This window comes from Ammospiza caudacuta, chromosome 4, assembly GCF_027887145.1.
Source record: "Ammospiza caudacuta isolate bAmmCau1 chromosome 4, bAmmCau1.pri, whole genome shotgun sequence".
Classification (NCBI taxonomy): Eukaryota; Metazoa; Chordata; class Aves; order Passeriformes; family Passerellidae; genus Ammospiza; species Ammospiza caudacuta.
The window spans coordinates 8,815,729-8,832,709 of record NC_080596.1 but is presented as its reverse complement, the minus strand read 5'-3'; the positions used below and the strand labels follow the sequence as shown (position 1 = coordinate 8,832,709).

The 16,981-nt window shown below is 49.1% G+C and overlaps 1 protein-coding gene across 2 annotated transcripts; it reads left to right on the top strand.

Moving 5' to 3' along the window:
* The first annotated feature begins 13,514 nt into the window (after window positions 1–13,514).
* LOC131556578 (histone H2A.Z) lies at window positions 13,515–15,764 on the top strand. 2 transcript variants are annotated; one of them, XM_058803274.1, is made up of 5 exons: window positions 13,515–13,696; window positions 14,041–14,118; window positions 14,499–14,612; window positions 15,087–15,216; window positions 15,367–15,764. In XM_058803274.1, the coding sequence occupies exons 1-5, from the start codon at window positions 13,694–13,696 to the stop codon at window positions 15,426–15,428; spliced, it is 387 nt and encodes a 128-aa protein (XP_058659257.1). In that variant the 5' UTR covers window positions 13,515–13,693; the 3' UTR covers window positions 15,429–15,764. The 2 variants fall into 2 exon arrangements, with proteins under 2 accessions (XP_058659257.1, XP_058659256.1); XM_058803273.1 differs by lacking the exon at window positions 13,515–13,696 and having other exon boundaries at window positions 13,993–14,118.
* The last annotated feature ends 1,217 nt before the right edge of the window (window positions 15,765–16,981 follow it).

The window sequence follows — 16,981 nt, the reverse complement described above, 5'->3', positions numbered from 1 at the left end:
CCAATGCACACACAGGCTGTGTCCCTCATGTGGCAGAAGCCTCTTGGGAGGGTGTGCTGAGAGCAGGACAATGATACACTGCTGTAACTCGATTTCCCTTTGCCTCAGCAGCTCCTGGCTCACTCTCTTGCTGCACCTGTGCACTCCTTCTGCTGCCCACCTGCAGCTCAAGCCTCCCCAAAAAGCCACACAGCAGCACCAGCATCCCTCTGCACTGCCCCTGTCAGGATACTTCCTTTCTTCCCACGGGTTAAAAACAATAGCAACAGCAGGTGGGGAAAGGGGAGCAAAGCATAGTGCAGCCCACAGGGAGAAGTCAGGAGCTCCCAGTGCCCCTGCTGCCACCTGTGAACCTCCTTCCCACCAGCACAGGACAGCTCAGTGAGGGTTTCCCCACAAAGCACTGCCAACTTTTCCTTCCTCCCACACCACAAGTAGCCTTTCCCCAGAAGAAGCCAATTTCCTATGACAGGAATTGCTTAGGGGGTTTTTGAGCCTCACCTGAACCAGTGCATGGCCATGTCCTCATTTTTTTCCACTCCAGCTCCTGGGTGTGAGACAAGGTAGCAAAGGTTATAAGACACAGTGTCCAAAATCCAGCAGGGTGTTGGTACCACAAAGGCACCTTTGTGTTTCTGGCCTATAAGCATGCACACTCTGGCAGCAAATTAGCCACAGACTGGAGAAACACTACCTTGCAAGTACCTCTGTGCCAGGATGTGCTGGGCATTGGGGTACCCCAGGCGAGCATACACATGAGCCACGTGGAAATGGAAATGCTCATAGCACAGCAGGATGTACAGCAGGAGAAGGCCAGCAGTGATTACAGCTGCCAGCTGTAAAAGAGAGCAACAGTCATGATGCAAGGAAGAAAATAAGCTGAGGGCTAGCTACAGCAAATATTTCATCTGAACTCTGAAGACTCCCGAAGCTATTCCCCACAGAGAAATGGGAGGAAAGGCCCACACAACTGCAGAAAATCAAAGTCACCTTTGATAGAGAGCCAGTTCCAGAACTTCCACTGAAGCTGGCAGAAAAGGCCCTGCTAAATTCAGTGAGCAGTGTATGAGCTCCCAAGTTAACTTCCCCTTTAAGCTCTGCTGCAGCAAAGGAAAGTACAATCATTTAATTTTCTAGTGGTCCTCTTGAAGTAAAGGGGGAAAAATAAACCCTAAGGTGCCATCAGGCTTTTAGAAACAATTCATCAAAGGCACTTACCAGAAGGAGCCTCATTCTCCAGGAACCTGGGGACTTGTGGCCATCACTGCCCACACTATTGTCATACAGATCTGAACCCTCATATAATCACAAAATGGGTCAGGCTGGAGGGACCACAGTGTGTCATCTGGTCCAACCTCCCTGCTCAAGCAGGGTCAGCCTAGAGCACATGGCACAGGATTGCATCCGGACAGTTCTTGGGTATTTCCAGGGAAGGAAACTCCACAGCCTCTCTGGGCAATCTGTTCCTGAGCTCAGTCACCCACACAGTAAAGGAGTTCTTCCTCATGCTCAGGTGGAAGTTCCTGTGCATCAGTTTCTGCCCCTTGCCTTTTGGCCTATTGCTTGGCACCAGGGACAAGTGCCTGGCTCCATCCTCTTGACATCCTTCTTCCAGATACTTATAAATGTTGATGACTTCCCCTCTCAGTGGTCTCTTCTTGAGGCTGAACAGGCCCAGCTCCCTCAGCCTGTCACCCTCCCTCAATCATCTTCATTGCCTTGCACTGGACCTGCTCCAGGAGCTCCATGTCTGGCTCCCTTTGAACATCCACAGCCCATAAACCCTTTCATTCCATGTTACAGCAAGGACATGCCTACACCTGACAGGAGAATAACCTTGAGTCTGAAACTCTTCTTGCATCCAAGGTATAAATCAGTGAAAAGTCTGAACTGCACCAGCAGGGGAAAATATATGAGAGACCAGAATAAGACTGTTTGCTTCTTTTGCCAAATTGGATTTTCTTTGTTCAGTGAGCTAGCTATTAGCTTCCAGTGAGAGGAGCTGGCAACTTATGCACCCGCATCTTGGCAGAGTCAGATGTTCCTGGCTAGGGGAAGAAGAACATACTCAGGAAAAAGTTGTAGGAGGCCCACATGGAGTCCCCTGCCTGCACAGGTTACCAGAAGCCCTTTGCCTCCCTGGAGGGGAATGCAGCCTGCCTCACCAGTGGTGCCAGCCCTGCAGAAGGTAACACCTTCCCTACAACAGGGGGAAGACACACCAGGTACAGTCCTGGATGGAAGGCATGGCTTTTGAACACATCAAGGAGGTGAGCGCTGATCAGTCTCTCTGTGCTGCTCTGTGCAGAAAGAAACCAAGCTGATGGTGTGGGATCTGCAGGAACTGGGGGTATCCACTAATACCTCATCCTTCAGCTCTGTAGCTTTGGTGAAGCAGTGATGGACTCTTGGCGCTGATGCTCATGGGGACATGCAGAAGTGCCTGCAGGTGCTCTGTATGCCACCGTCCCTCCCTTGGGTGTGAGAAAGCAGAGCAGACACAAGTAGCCCTTTTTAACAGCCAAGTCAGAATCAAGCCCCAAGCTCTGTCCAGTTGACCACAGCTGTTCCAGAACAAGCTCACTTTTTAATCTGGGCATAATTTCCATAGTGGCTACAGCATGTGTGTGTGCATTTGTCATCATGTCACGTTCAGAATGAGCCAAGGGGACGTGAAGCAGCTGCAAAGGATGATGAGATAGAAGAGCTTTAATAGTCAGGGGCTCTTCTGGCCACCATGGATGGTTTGATGCAACTGACACAGACATGTGCAAACACCAACTCTCCTTCACTTTTTTGGGGGGCAGGAGGGAGAGGGTGTAGTCCTCAAGATATATGCAGACCACTGCAAAGCAAATGATGCATTTAGATCCTGACCTGCTGCTCAGTTGTCTTTACAGCTTGAGCACAGAGATGTTGTGGGTATGCCATTCCTTGCTGTTTCATGGCGGCTTCTGCATTCCCACACATCACTATCAGCTGCAGGGATTGCTGGAGGCAGCAGATTGCCAAGAGCTTTTTATCTCCTAATTGGGACCCAGGTCCTGGTTTGGGCCCATCTCTAATTGGGATTAGTGAATGCTGAGGATTAAATGAGCCTAGTTAGCTAATTAGGCTAAATGATAAAATAGGTAAGCAATAATGACATGCAAATGCCCCAACATTTGATTTTCTGACTGATAAATTTAGGGATTTAGGGAACTTGGACACACACACATTCCCCCATTCAGCCTGTGTGATGCTGTTCTGAAAGTGCTGATGGATATGTAAATCCCTGTAAGCCAATGGCAAGTCCAAGAGGAAATGCAAGTCATAGGTCAAACTGGGTTTTTTGAAAGCTTTTGATCTTATTTAAGAGGAGGAAATGATACTCCTCCTGGTGAAAAGTGCTTCTTGCTGGAGACATGGCTGATGTTAAAGGTCCAGCTCAGGCAAAGCTGAGCACAGACCTATGGTGAAGGGTAAGACACTGTTTCTGAAGCAGTGCAAAGAGTCTGGTTTCACACAGGGGCCGTGGGCTATCCCTGTGCTGTTTTGTCACTGCTGCAGTGGCTGGAACATGTCAGGGAATGTTTCATGTGGCTGCAGGAGATGCACCAAACTGCAAGAGGCAGTGCCAGTGCTTTTATAGGTGCAGGTCTGTGACCTGCAAGATACTCACAGCTGTGGTGTCTCCTTTGTGCTCCATGACAGGTTGTCTGAAGCCTCAGGAAAGGAGTAGGAAATGCAGGGTTTTGGAGGAGCTGTTCCTGTTGCAAGTCTGGAACATCCAATACATGTAACAGCAAACAAATGACCAAGAAGGAGAAAGGGGAAAGGATATGGTCAGAAGCAAGGTGACAGGGGAAACCTCTGTGACCCTGCACCAGTGCCATGGGGGTACACCCTGGCATATATGCTCTCTGTGGGACACCACTTTTCCACAAGAGTGTCCATAATGATCAGCCATGCCCTGCTGGCAGCCTCCACCCTCACTACTGCAGAGATGCTGTGCCTGGCTCCTCAAGACAGGTGATGAAGGAACTTCTGGATGTTTACTTTTTATCCCAAGATGTTTTTTGACGGGAGGCCTTCAGCTTTTTGCAGTTGTGTAGGCACTGACATGTATGGCAAGTTCACATTTCACAGGGAGCTCCTTTAGAAATTGATCCTTCAGCATCCCTAATCTGATTTGCTTGTTTGTTTATTTGGGAGGGGTTGTGTTTTTGTGTTTGTGTGGGTTTTTTTTCCTTTTTTTTTTTTCCTAAACAGCGAGAAGAAGGAGACCTGTGCATGACAAAAGGCAGGTGCACAAAGTGCTGGAGTGCACTGATCCCAGCTCCAGAAGATGGTACCACCAACAGCTGTTGCTTGGCTGCCCACCATCTGAAAATGCATCTACAAGCATCTACATCTAGTCCTACACAAGCAGAGACATTAGCAAAAACACTCCTTTGTCCTCCACTGTGGCTACATCTGAGTTCAGGCAAATATTGTGTTGTCTCCAAGACCAAGAGAGGAGGGAAACGCAGCTGCTGTGGATGGGGAGTCACTTTGAAGTAAGGCCTGCCTGGAGAAGGGATGAAGGAAGGAGATGCAAGTCCCCTGGGCTCCTTCCCTCTACAGGCCTTTGCCCTCACAGCCAGCAGCAGGGACTACAGGCACCAAGAGCTCCTCAGGGACCCCAGCTGGGCCACAAATATTAGTCTACTTCAAATGGGGAGCCTGTTGCGTTGCATGCAGAGATGTGAAGCAGATCACTGCCATGAAACAACCTTTGTAGTCTTGGCTGGCACCTCTCAGTTGCTCTTCACAGCCTTTTCTGTGGTGACTCATCAGGAAATACTTTGCATGCTTGGAACCCTGCATCCTTGGGGCAGCTTTAAAGCATGGGGAAGCCCAGTGCTGTTGTTGGGGCTCTCCTGGGGAGCCAGGCACTGGGGGACACAAATCAAGCTGTGTATATGTATTTATGCAACCTGGTTCCTATACATCACCCATGTGCCAAAGTCAGGTGAACAGGACCAAAATCATGACCAAGAGGAATGCCTAAAAATCCCACCCATAATCACTGCATTTGAAGATGCCACATTGCTGTGTGCTAGCAAAAGTCTCTGCTCCCCAGGCTGAGAAAGGCATTGCAAGCCTTGCCATTTGGAGAGGCTGCTGTGAGCAAGCAGCTCCTGTGGCTTCACCCACTCTGGCACCAGTGGCTTTCAGAGGCAGAGTGTGACACAGCACCCGCTGCCAGCACTCCCACCCTGAGCCCATCCCCACACTCACCTCCCAGCTGCTCCATGCCCAGCTCGGGGGGTGGGGGTTCCCACCTCCCAGAGAAGGATTTTCCCCACAGGGATCAGCTCTGCCCCTTCCCTGCCGTCGCCACCGCGCCACAGGCTTCGTGTTCCCCATCTCTCCCTCCCGCAGGAAGTCCGAGCACCTCGTTGGAAGCTGAAGCTGCTCTCCCCCTCTCACCAGGCACCACCACTGCCCTGCCATCACTCTTACCCATCACCATCCCTTGGTTTGGCTCCTGATTTACAGCAGCAGCAGCCCAGCTGCTTCACTGAGATAAGAGGGATGGATACACATCCCCTTGGAGAGTCACAGAAAAGATGGTCCTGACAAAAGCCTTTCAAACCACCAATGTTTAACTCTCCCTGTGCTGAATATTTCTCTTCTTCCAGACTGCTCCCAGGTGTTGCAAGGCCTTACCAGTAAATCATTGTATTTGACAAACTTGTTTACATTTTTTTCCTACTTTTTACATGCATGGATTTGGGACAAATGCAAGACCATGCAGGCCGCCCAGGCCCAGGAGAGAAAATTTGAAAAGATTCAATGATGTATAATCGAGAGTTGTCGGGACATACAACCCACCCTGCCCCCCCACAAATTTGACAGGATGGGAGGTTTTTTTTAAGCTAGAAAAGAGCTCACTTGTAAAGTCAATCATTTTATAGCTGTGCAATTATGCCTCTGTTCATCTGCAGCAACTTCACCTAGTGAATTTCACGTGCTAAATTTTGTTTTGCTTTCACATCTAAGAAGAAAAATCCCTTTTTAACACAAGATCTCTAAAGCATGTTATCTTTCCTGCTCTGAAGTCCTAGCAGAGGATCTTAACCAGATGGCAGCCAAGTAAGGTCCATCTCGCATGAAATGCTGACCTTGCCTGGTCTCCTGACACAAAAAATAAAATGTTTTTCTTTCCAATTTTTCAGCAAGATAAGTGTTGTGCTTTGGTTTTAATGGCAACCCCACCCCCAGAGAACAAGGATACCACTTTGGTGATGATGACTCAGCCTAAAAAGCCTTACAGAAGAGGAAGCCCTTCATATTTTCGCATTTATTTCTTATGTTATGCTGCCACCATTGGGACAATTTCATTTGGTCAGTCACAGCCCCTTTACAGTTAAAGAGATTCATCTTTATACCCTGGTCAAAGTGTGACTCATTTTCACAGTATATCAAATTTAATTGGGCACTAATAGTCATACTGCAAGATCAAATGCTTCCAAGTTTCCAAGTCTCCTTAATGCAGAGGTTTGCTTCAAATGCAAACCTCTGCATTAAGGAGACTTGGAAATTTCCAAAACAAGTCCAGCACAAAATCTTTCACTTTAGCAAACAGTATACAAGAGATGAAACAAGGTGAGGAATCTACTTACCTACTTGACTTTTTTTTTTCTTCTTTAGGTGCAATTTAAAGATAAATGAAAAAAAATAAACATACATTAAAAAAAAACAAAGTCAACCTCTCTGGGTTGGGTTCTTGGGAATGAGATGCTCTTAGCTATAATCCCAAATTTTGGCAGAAGTGAACTCCTGAGTTAATCTTGCTGTTTTTTGTAAAGGTATGTCAGTAAGGGTTATACTCCCCTTGACCTCTGACCTATGACTCCTCATCTTTGATCCTTGACCCTTACCCTTTATCCCTTATCCTTGGCCCCTGGCTTTTGACCCCTGTCTCTGGAGCCTGGACCCTGACCCTGGTCCCTAACCATCTGCCCTGCCTGTACACAGACCTGCTGCTGTGTCCTGTGTCCTCAGCCCTGGTGTGTGACCCTCAGCCCCCAGCCCTGCGTGTCACTGCAGCCTGCAGGTGCCATCCCTGCCTTTCTGGGGGCTCTTGTCCTCCTGTCAGGGTTCTGCTGCTGGCCTGGTGCCATGAGGGTGAAAATGGCATCCTTAGGGCAGTGTGACTTTCTACTGCTGGTTTTTTTTTTATTTTAAACTAGAGAGAAAAATTACAGTCTGGTTTAAATGCAGAAGAGCAGAGGAGCCCAGGTCTTGACAAAAAAAGCAGATCAAATGCAGAAAGGTTTAAAATATACCCAAAAAACCTGATTAAAACCAAATAAGGTTAGATGTTGGCACCAAAACATTGATATGTTTTATTTAATAGTAAAAGAGGGAGGAGGGAAGGGAGGGAGTGACAAGGGTTAGGTAGAAAGGTGTCATCCTTCCAGGGATCCCGACAACATCTCATTTCTCCCGTCCATCTGGTCTTCTTGGTGGTGAGGGTCCCCCACAGCCAGGGCCATGCTGAAAAGGACAGAATCCAGTGGGATTTGTGCTGACACCTTGACTCACTCAGAAACTGGTAAGTTCTCAGTAGAAAATAGGCCCTAGATCTCACAGTTCTTTGTTGCAGATGACTAAAAATGAGAACGTGTTATTATTAATTATGTACTATTCAGTGAGGGCTAGGCTGTCTGTGTCACAGGTGTGGTACAGGATCTCATTCCAGTTGTGATCTTCAGTTACTTCTCTACCAAACCCAACTTGCACCACGAGGAAGAAATGACAGCTGTAGTAGCTGCCTCCTACCACCTAAGAAGAGTTGGATTCCTTCTACTTGCAATGACTTCGGCAAGGGAAAGGGTTAAGACCCCCAGTGAATTTTCTCTCCAGACTTCCAAAGGGCAGGTGGCATTTCTTTTTTCATGTTCACAGAACAAGTTGTGTAGAACCATTTCCAGCTCCTGCAAGGGAGCATTTTGTTTGAAAACCTAGGAAAAGCCACCTTCGGGAAAATGTAATTTTCTTCCTTTTTTTTTTCATGTTTTCCAAGTTGCTTTCTTAGGCAAACAAACTGGTATAACGAATTTTCTATAGCTGGCAAAGCCCACTTGATTACAATACCCTCGGGACATGGGTATCACAAGGCAAATTAGGTTCACCCAGACTTCCCCAGCTTGAACACAACTGGAGTAAGTACTTGCAAATGACTTTGTAGCCAACACAAAATATCATGTAAATATAGCTTCAATTACCATATTGAACAGAGCTCAGATAGGAGGAAGGTGGAGGACCAAAGCAAACCCCAAAGAGTGTTGAGGGATAAGTTTCTGTGTAAGACCGTGGGAAGGATGGGGTTGAGGAGTTCTGGCTGTCACCATCTCTGACAGATTCTCATTCCACCTTGCCTAACTAGCTGTAGCTTCCTTTCAGAGCTGGCTAAACAAGAACAAGATAAAAATCGATACAGACCAGTCGTTGTGACACTATTAATAGCAAATACAAGGGTGTACCATGAACAACAGTGTGGATATAGCGGTAGTTCAAGTCTTTCTGAAATCAGCATGCAAGTGTTATCTGCAAAACTATTATAGAGACTTGTATTTTGTTACAAGTATAAAATTCAACAAAAAATAAACCCTCCTGCTTTCCAGTTGGCCCTCAGAGGGTCTGGGTGCAGCTAGGTTTAATTTTTTTATTATAACCAATTCAGCACTGTAAGTTCGGTTGCATTCAGTAAGATCCCAGAGGTACCAATACAGTGGGTCTCATTCACAATCAGAAATTCAGAAATAGTGCAGCTTACCAATGAGACACTGTAAGTCTGGTTGGGTTCAGAAGAACTTGCACAAACACAGACTCACCAAAAGTGCAGTTTATTGGAACAACAGATTGTAGATTCTTACAGATTGGCAGTGATGGATTCATGGGATGTGCAGAATATAAATATATATAGTACTATGTACAAGTGTTTCCAGATATATTTTAGAGGTGCAAATCTTACCAAAAAGTCATCCCAACTTTGGGGAAGAAGAGAGGAGTAAAAGTCTTTGACTTGTCTGCAAAGTGGTCATATTGTCAAACACTGCCACAGAGGATTTCAAATGCCAAATCACATTTTTGGAGAAGTGGAAGTGAGAATGTAGTCAAATATTCTGTTATCACAAAGGGGAAGGGTAGACACTTTATACCTACATGAGGAATGTTGAGAGTTACAAAAAGAGAGATTAAAAAGGCTGTATGTCTTGGCAAGGGCAGAACAGGACTGTGACACCTGAGTGTTACTCCCTATTCCAGCTGGATTGCAGCGATGAGAATCACCTTCAACCTAGAGATAAGATAACCTATCACCCCAAGGGCAGGCCATCATGCCCATCCCATCAGCACATATTTCACACCACATCTCACCCCTACAATGTGTGAAGCTGTTTAGAGACAACAGATTAACAGATATATCTGTTAAGCTGAACAATTGAATTCATTAATCACTACAAACAATACAGCAGTGCAGCCACAGAGGGTGGGATTTTCCTGAACCCAAAAGCAGCAGCCAGCAAGGAGACCAGCAGAGCAGAACCCTGTTATTTGATAGAGATCCTGGAAAAGGGCACAAGGGAACCCTCTGCAAGAGGAAAGAACCCTGGGGGCAAATGCAAGTCATACAGGAATTCCTCTCACCACAAAAACTAGAGCCTAAATAATTTAAGTGGTGTCTAAAAAAACCCCATATGAACTATATTACTCACCTAGGAGGAGTTGGCTCAAAGTTCAGCATACTAAAACCTCTGACTAAAAACTGTGTACTAAAAACTGAACTCCTTAACTCTCACCTAAAAAAAAAAAAAAAAATTCTCAAATGCTCTCTGCTGCCTGGCTCTTGAAGTTCTACAGATACCCAGATTTGTATCCTGGAAATACCACGGCAGAGCTGAGCACCTCGACATGTATCTCCCACTAAAACTTAAGCAGGATCCAGAAACTGTGAAGTTCTGAAGGCTGTGGTACAAAGAGCTTTCTGGGAATGCTTCATCAGCCCACTGAAGGTGATCTCCACCACTTCTGCAGAAACTAAAATCCTGCAAAAAATTAATTAAAGGAAGTCCAAATATTACTATGTTAGCAGCCCAGTACTTAATGAGGGGGGAGCAGCAGTACCCACTTTAGAGAATTTGTTGATATTTTTGGGGCAATTGGAAATAATAAGGAAATAATACCAAGTAGTAGGCAGAGTAGAAAAGAAGGCAACGCCACACCCCAATTCTCCTAAAGCTCTGAGAACACAGAAGGTCCTTCAGGTACCACTCTGTCTCCAAGGCAGAGGTAACCTTTACCCAGCAGCTCCCACTGCAAGGCTGAGAGCCTCTCAGCAAGGAGCTGCCCTAAAGGCAGGGCACCAGCAAAGCCATCCAGCTTCCCAGGGCAGGGGGAAAATGGTCAAGACAAGGCAGCAGCAGCCTGGATGCTGGGCTGTGTGTGTGATGGGCTGCAGCAGCCTGGATGCTGGGCTGTGTGTGTGATGGGCTGCAGCAGCCTGGATGCTGGGCTGTGTGTGTGTGATGGGCTGCAGCAGCCTGGATGCTGGGCTCTGTGTGTGTGATGGGCTGCAGCAGCCTGGATGCTGGGCTGTGTGTGTGTGATGGGCTGCAGCAGCCTGGATGCTGGGCTGTGTGTGTGTGATGGGCTGCAGCAGCCTGGATGCTGGGCTCTGTGTGATGGGCTGCAGCAGCCTGGATGTTGGGCTCTGTGTGATGGGCTGCAGCAGCCTGGATGCTGGGCTCTGTGTGTGTGATGGGCTGCAGCAGCCTGGATGCTGGGCTCTGTGTGTGTGATGGGCTGCAGCAGCCTGGATGCTGGGCTGTGTGTGTGTGATGGGCTGCAGCAGCCTGGATGCTGGGCTGTGTGTGTGTGATGGGCTGCAGCAGCCTGGATGCTGGGCTCTGTGTGTGTGATGGGCTGCAGCAGCCTGGATGCTGGGCTCTGTGTGTGATGGGCTGCAGCAGAAGCAGCTCAGGCACAGCCTGCCCAGCACAGACAGCCCACACAACATCAACAATGAGAAGCACTAGAAAAACTCCACAGTAAAAAAAGCAGGGGCACAAGGGCTGGGTAAATGATGCAAAGCCCTTCACCACTGTGGCCTTCAAAGGTAAGACACCTGGGGATAGGCTTTCAGTACAAATATCATTATAAATATCATTAGGAACTTGGACGTGGTAAATGCTCCCTTGGCTCCTTTTATGCATGCATGTGGGATTGAGGTTGAGTTATTTGTGCTCACAACTGGGTCTGAAGTTGCTATGGGATTGTTCCTGAGTACCTAAGTTTGTTTCAATTTATCTCTTTAAATAGCAGAGAGGGGAGTCCAGGTTGTGCTCATGAGAGTGTCTTGTTAGCCTGCATGAGGTGACCTGAGGCTGGTTTCATGCACTCTACCTGACACGTCCCTAACCTTACCTGGATGGTAAGAAGTATCCTTGCTTTGGCTCAACCTTTGGTGTTAGGCTGCCTTGCCAGGTAATCCCAGCTGTAAGGAGCTCCAGGCAGCCAAAGTGAGCCATGTGGAAAGTTTGTGTGTGTGAAACAGGGAATATCTGTGGCAGGGATATCTCCATGTGATAGGAGGCCTTTTTGTTCCTCTTCCTAGCACTTCTGTGGACAGAAACTAGAGAATTTTTTGTTTTGTTTTGTTTCTTCCTACATCGTGAATGGTGTTCCATAGGGGTATTAAGGCCTGCAACTTGCTTCTCTTTTTCTGCAAGGTAAAGGGCACATGGATCCTTGATTTTGAAAACAAACAGTTTTTAAACAGCATGTTGAACGACATCTTAAGTTTCTGGAGGCTTTTGTAAAACCTTGAGGTTTGTTTTTAAACTTTAACCTCCCCCCCCCCCCCCAAATCCTTCAAACCCTTTTTTTTTCTTGCTGAAGGAGAGTATAAACAACTGATGCTTCAAATAGACAGAAGCACCAGACAGTTACATAAAAACAAACTGCCAGATCCCTGCATGTAGGAGTGCTGCTCTCAATTCAGTCCTGCCTCTCTGTGCCTGTGCCTGGAAGTAGGTCTCCCCACCCGGAGGCGACAGCAGCTGGGACTAGAAGCCCCAACTGAAACAGGGGGGTGCAGGCATTGATGATGTGGCCTTGGGCTGTCCTTCATAGCCAGGGGACCAAGTACTTGCAGTCAGACATTGGAGAAGAAGAGCCACAAAGTTTTAAATCTTAACTATGTGTGTGAACAGCTCAAAAGACCTTTAAGTGAAGCTCTAGGGACATATCCTCCTGTCTTAGAGCTCTGAGTACTTCGGTTGTTGTAGACCTGAATAAAGGGGAAAAGTTATGGTGTGGAGAGCATCCTCATGAGGACTTTAGGGTGTCAGCTCTACTTGCCACTTAACATTATGCTCAGGACTCTTCAATATCAAGGGAGAAGAAACAGAAACTACACCCACCCAAGTGGTGGGTTTGTGATCAGGTTAAAGTGCATGACAGATGTAGCCTGTCTTCCCTCTAAAGAGCTAGCTATTCAGCCATCTAAAGGCCAAGGTTTCTCCCTGAGTTCACTGCATGCTCACCGATGAACAGCAAATCTCTCAGATTACACAGACTTACAGTGTTCTGGAAGAGCACAGCAAATTGTTACTTTTTTGAAGCTGAAAATACAGGATTAACCAAGAACACCCTCAGCCGAGCTCTGAGGTTCAATGGTAACATACTGAAAACAGCACCTCGAAAAACTAAGTGGGTTATGGCTTCATTTTAGGGAAATACAGCCAGGGATTCAAAGTGCCCAAGGTAAGGAAATTTGCACTATGTTAATTGTTACACTTGGAACAGAAAGGATGATAAACTGCTTTTAACTGCAGTTTGTGAAATAGCCGGTGACACAAAGGGGTCTAAGGCTGGGTGGCCCTAGGTATTAGAGATAAAAAATAAAAATCAGAACACGTGTGTAGTCATTGGCACTTCTCCAGGGCCGCAATTTTGAGAAGTTGATGGGGGAGCTTTATTTGACGCCCCTGAGCAGCCTCGTGTCCTCGCTAAGGCAGTGTAATAGCTGCCCATCCCAAACCCGCGCATGATCTCCTCCAGGCTGCTCCTGAGGCGCTTTGCACACAAAGCCAATTAACTCCATTGTGGAAAGAAAGCTTCGCGGGCAGCGCGGCAGCTCTAGAGCCATCTGAGCACAGAGGCGAGGCTCGGAGCGGGACCCGCCGATACAGAGCACCGCGAAAATGAGTGGAGTGACTGTGGGCAGGGTCTCTCTCGCTGGTGACCCCACGGAGCGCCAGCCCAGAGCAGGCCGCCGGCGCCGAGCCGAAGGGAGCCCCACACCGCGGGCGACATGACCGAGACACCGCCACCACCATCCCCCCCCCTGCGCTGCCTCTGGCCGGGGAGGCGGGGCCTCTCCCGCCCCCCGCGTCGCGCGCCCGGCCCCGCCCCAGCTCGCCATTGGTTGTCGCTGGGGCAGAGCGGCCGCCCCGCCCGCGGCCATTGGCTGGCAGCGAGGCCGGGGTTCCCGGATGCGGCCGCGCGGTGCGGATATAAAGGGCCGGGGGAAGGCGGGAGTGGGCGCAGTTTGAATCGCGGCGGGTCGGGATAGGTCGGTGCTGTCGCCTGGGCTGTGTGCGTGCGGGACGCTCTCTGCTTCAGCCTTCCCCTGCGCGGCACTGCGCTCCGGTTCGCTATGGTGAGGAAGCGCTCGGGCGCTCGGGGGGCGGGCGGCGGCGGCCGGGGCCGGGCGGGTTCCGTGCTGCTGAGCGGGGGGGGGGGAAACGCGCGCGGGCTCGGTGGGGGGAGGGCGGGGGCGGCTGGGGGGGTGGTCGCACGCGCTGTGGCGCCCCGGGAACGGGGAGCGGGGGCCGCGCATGCGCGCAGGGAGCGGCCTGTGCCGCGCGGTGCGGCGGGTGGCGCGCACGCGCCTGGCAGCCGCGCGGGTGGCTCTGCGCGGGGACGGGGGGGTGGGGTGGTGGAGGCGCGGGGCGCATGCGCGGTGGGAGACGTCAGCGTCTGCTCTTCTCTTGGCATTGCCAGGCTGGTGGGAAAGCTGGGAAGGACTCCGGGAAGACCAAGACCAAAGCAGTGTCCCGTTCCCAACGGGCTGGATTGCAGGTGAGCAGGGGCTGAGGTGTGCGTGAGTGAAAGTCAGGTGGACCTTCAGTCTGTTGGTTTGTTTGTGCAGTGTGAAACCTTCACACTCTGCTGTCTGGCTGTTGTCTGGAACGATGTAAGGATCATGAACCAGACATTAGCACACCCGGCCGGTTTTAGACCTTTGCATATCTATACAGGGAGGAAAGCAGTTCCCTTGTGGCCATTGCTGGGCATTGTGAAAGTTGCTGATGTGAGTTTGGCATGCAGTCTCTTAACTGGATTCTCAAGTTCTGAAATGCAGCCCGTGCTTCTGCCGCTGGGATTTTGCTGCCCACAATGTGGTTTTGTGCAGAGCCTTTCTGTCGTAACAGCCTGTTCACGCTTCCGTTATTCTGCAGTTCCCTGTTGGCCGCATCCATCGGCACCTGAAGTCCAGGACAACCAGCCACGGGCGTGTAGGAGCCACAGCTGCTGTGTATAGTGCTGCAATCCTGGAGTACCTGACAGCTGAGGTAAAATTGCCTGCAAGGCTGCCAGCAAGTTGGTCAGTCCCCAAAAGGTGTAATGACCAATGCCCACTGTATTTGACAGTTTGGACTGGGTTGTGAACTCTTCATGTGCTTCGAGACACTTTTAAAGTGTCTCAAAGAGCAAAAAACCATGAAATATCACTCCTCTGCATTTCAAGCAGATCCTGCAGTGTGCCTTGTAGGAAAAATGCAGTATTGAAATAACTTTGAGAATGGGCCATTACAGCATGTCATATCTGCTGTAGAACACTTAATCTGTCATTGGGAAAACTAAATGCAGAGCTCCAAAGGAGAAACCCCTTGAAAAGAGACATTGTTTGCTGTCTTGTTGTCACTAGCAGTGACACTATTTGGAGCAGAGAATTGAGCGGCTAACAGTGTGCTGTTGGTATCACTAACAGTGTGCTGTTGGTGTCACTTGATTGTGTAACTATTGAAAAAATGGCCTTGTTTCAGGTCCTTGAGCTGGCGGGAAATGCATCCAAAGACTTGAAGGTGAAACGTATCACTCCCCGTCACCTGCAGCTTGCCATTAGAGGAGATGAAGAGCTGGATTCTCTGATCAAGGCAACAATTGCTGGTGGTGGTATGTCTGTGCTTCCTGTTTATGGGTGCTTGGGTGGCATGAACTGTCACAGACTTGAAGTTAGTTAGTGTTGTCATTTTATTTGAAGCATGAAGTTTAGGAAAATTGTTGAAGAAAAATAGCATGGTCTTAACTGTTGTTCTTTTTTAGGTGTAATACCACACATCCACAAGTCCCTCATTGGCAAGAAAGGACAGCAGAAGACTGTCTAAAGGATACCAGGATTCCTTGTTATCTCAGGACTCGAAGTACTTAATTTGTCCAGTGTTGGTGATTCCAGTGGACTGTATCTGTGAAACACGATTTTGCCTTTTTTTAACTTTAAAAGCTAAAGCTCCCTTGAGCTTTCTAACAAACCAAATTTCTGCGTTGAAGTCTTAACCATATTTAAGTGTTACCATGGCTTCAAAGAAGCTATTGTGTTTGTAGTGGATTGTAATTGAGCCGACTGTTTCTAGATTGGTTTAAGTAAAGGAAATGTTTGGTTTTTGTACAGACGTTTCATCTACTAGAGTGGAAATACTCAATAAATGTTATGTCAGGACTGATTTGTCTCTTTGTCATTAACTGGAAAGTCTGGTCTCCACTGTCAGCTCTTGAAGTTGTTCCAAGAGCATGTAACTGAAATCCCTTGCTGCTGGGCTTGGGGCATCTTAAAATGCAGCCTAAGAATACGGTAATGGTTAAATACCATGTAGGGAAAGGGCACAGGGCTTTGTCCTGTAAAGTTACACTCTTCCTACTGAACCTGCTGTGTCCTGTGCTGAAATTGTCTTTAGCAGGGCATGTAAAAGGCTGATGTAATTTAAGGCCAGTTTTACTCAGTGTCAGCCTTCACAGGGGGAGAGGGTCTGTCATGCAGGAGCGTAAGATAAGCTGAAGGGATGTTGAAATTCCATGCTTCACATAATTTCGTGTCAGGGCCTCTCTTAACTGTTTCAGCTTGCAAAAGCTTTGGACAGGCATTCATGAAAACAGGAACTGTACTGCAGCACCCTTTAAATTGTGCCATGCAGTAGAATCCTCAGTAGCAGTGGATTACAGGGGGGTCTGGGCACACCTTCAGCTGTCCCCCACTCTGCTAGTTCATTTCATATAGCACAGCCCTGCCTGTTGTGGTAAGGGAAAACTTCCTTTTGTTAAGGCAGAGGGAATGGTTACTGCGTGCAGTTGGGGGTAGCAAGCTCCGTGCCTTACAGAGTTGCAGTCGCAATGAAATACTGCAAATAGACTTGGTTCTGCTGAGAGCAGGCTCTCGTGTTTCCCTAAGCTCTTGGAGGCAGTAATCTCTGCTGCAGCACTGTGGCTGGGAGGCGGTGACCTAGATCGGAGACGCCGGTGAGACCTGTGCTAGCTGCGCTCCTCTGGCGCTGCGCTGCTTCCCCGGACCAGCACCCTCCTTGGCGGCACAGCACTCCTTGCGGGCTGGGACTGTTGTCACTAATTACAGTCAGCCGCTAATGAGCACCGTCAGGCAGAGTCGGGCACGGGGAGCGGTGGCACCGTGCGGGCCCGCAGTGCTGCGGCAGCGCGCACGGTACTTTTCCATCGCAGCCGGCTCCCCCGCGGGGCCGGCCGTGAGGGCGGCTGCGCTCCCGGCCGGGCAGATCCCAGCGCTCCCAGCCCTTCCAGCCGCTCCAGGCCGGGCAGCGGCGGAGCCCCGGGCGGGCGGGGCGGCGCATGCGCGGCGGGGCCCGGAAGGGGCGGCCGGGCTGGCGCCGGTGCGAGCGCCGCGCTGGGGCTGCGGCAGCGCCGGGGCAGCGGC

Bases quoted from the DNA above. Each gene is read 5' to 3' on its own strand.
- LOC131556578 (XM_058803273.1), top strand. From the start codon at position 13,993: ATGCGCGGTGGGAGACGTCAGCGTCTGCTCTTCTCTTGGCATTGCCAG. The intron at 14,119-14,498 runs GTGAGCAGGGGC...GTTATTCTGCAG, and splicing joins CCCAACGGGCTGGATTGCAG to TTCCCTGTTGGCCGCATCCA. The intron at 14,613-15,086 runs GTAAAATTGCCT...GCCTTGTTTCAG, and splicing joins TGGAGTACCTGACAGCTGAG to GTCCTTGAGCTGGCGGGAAA.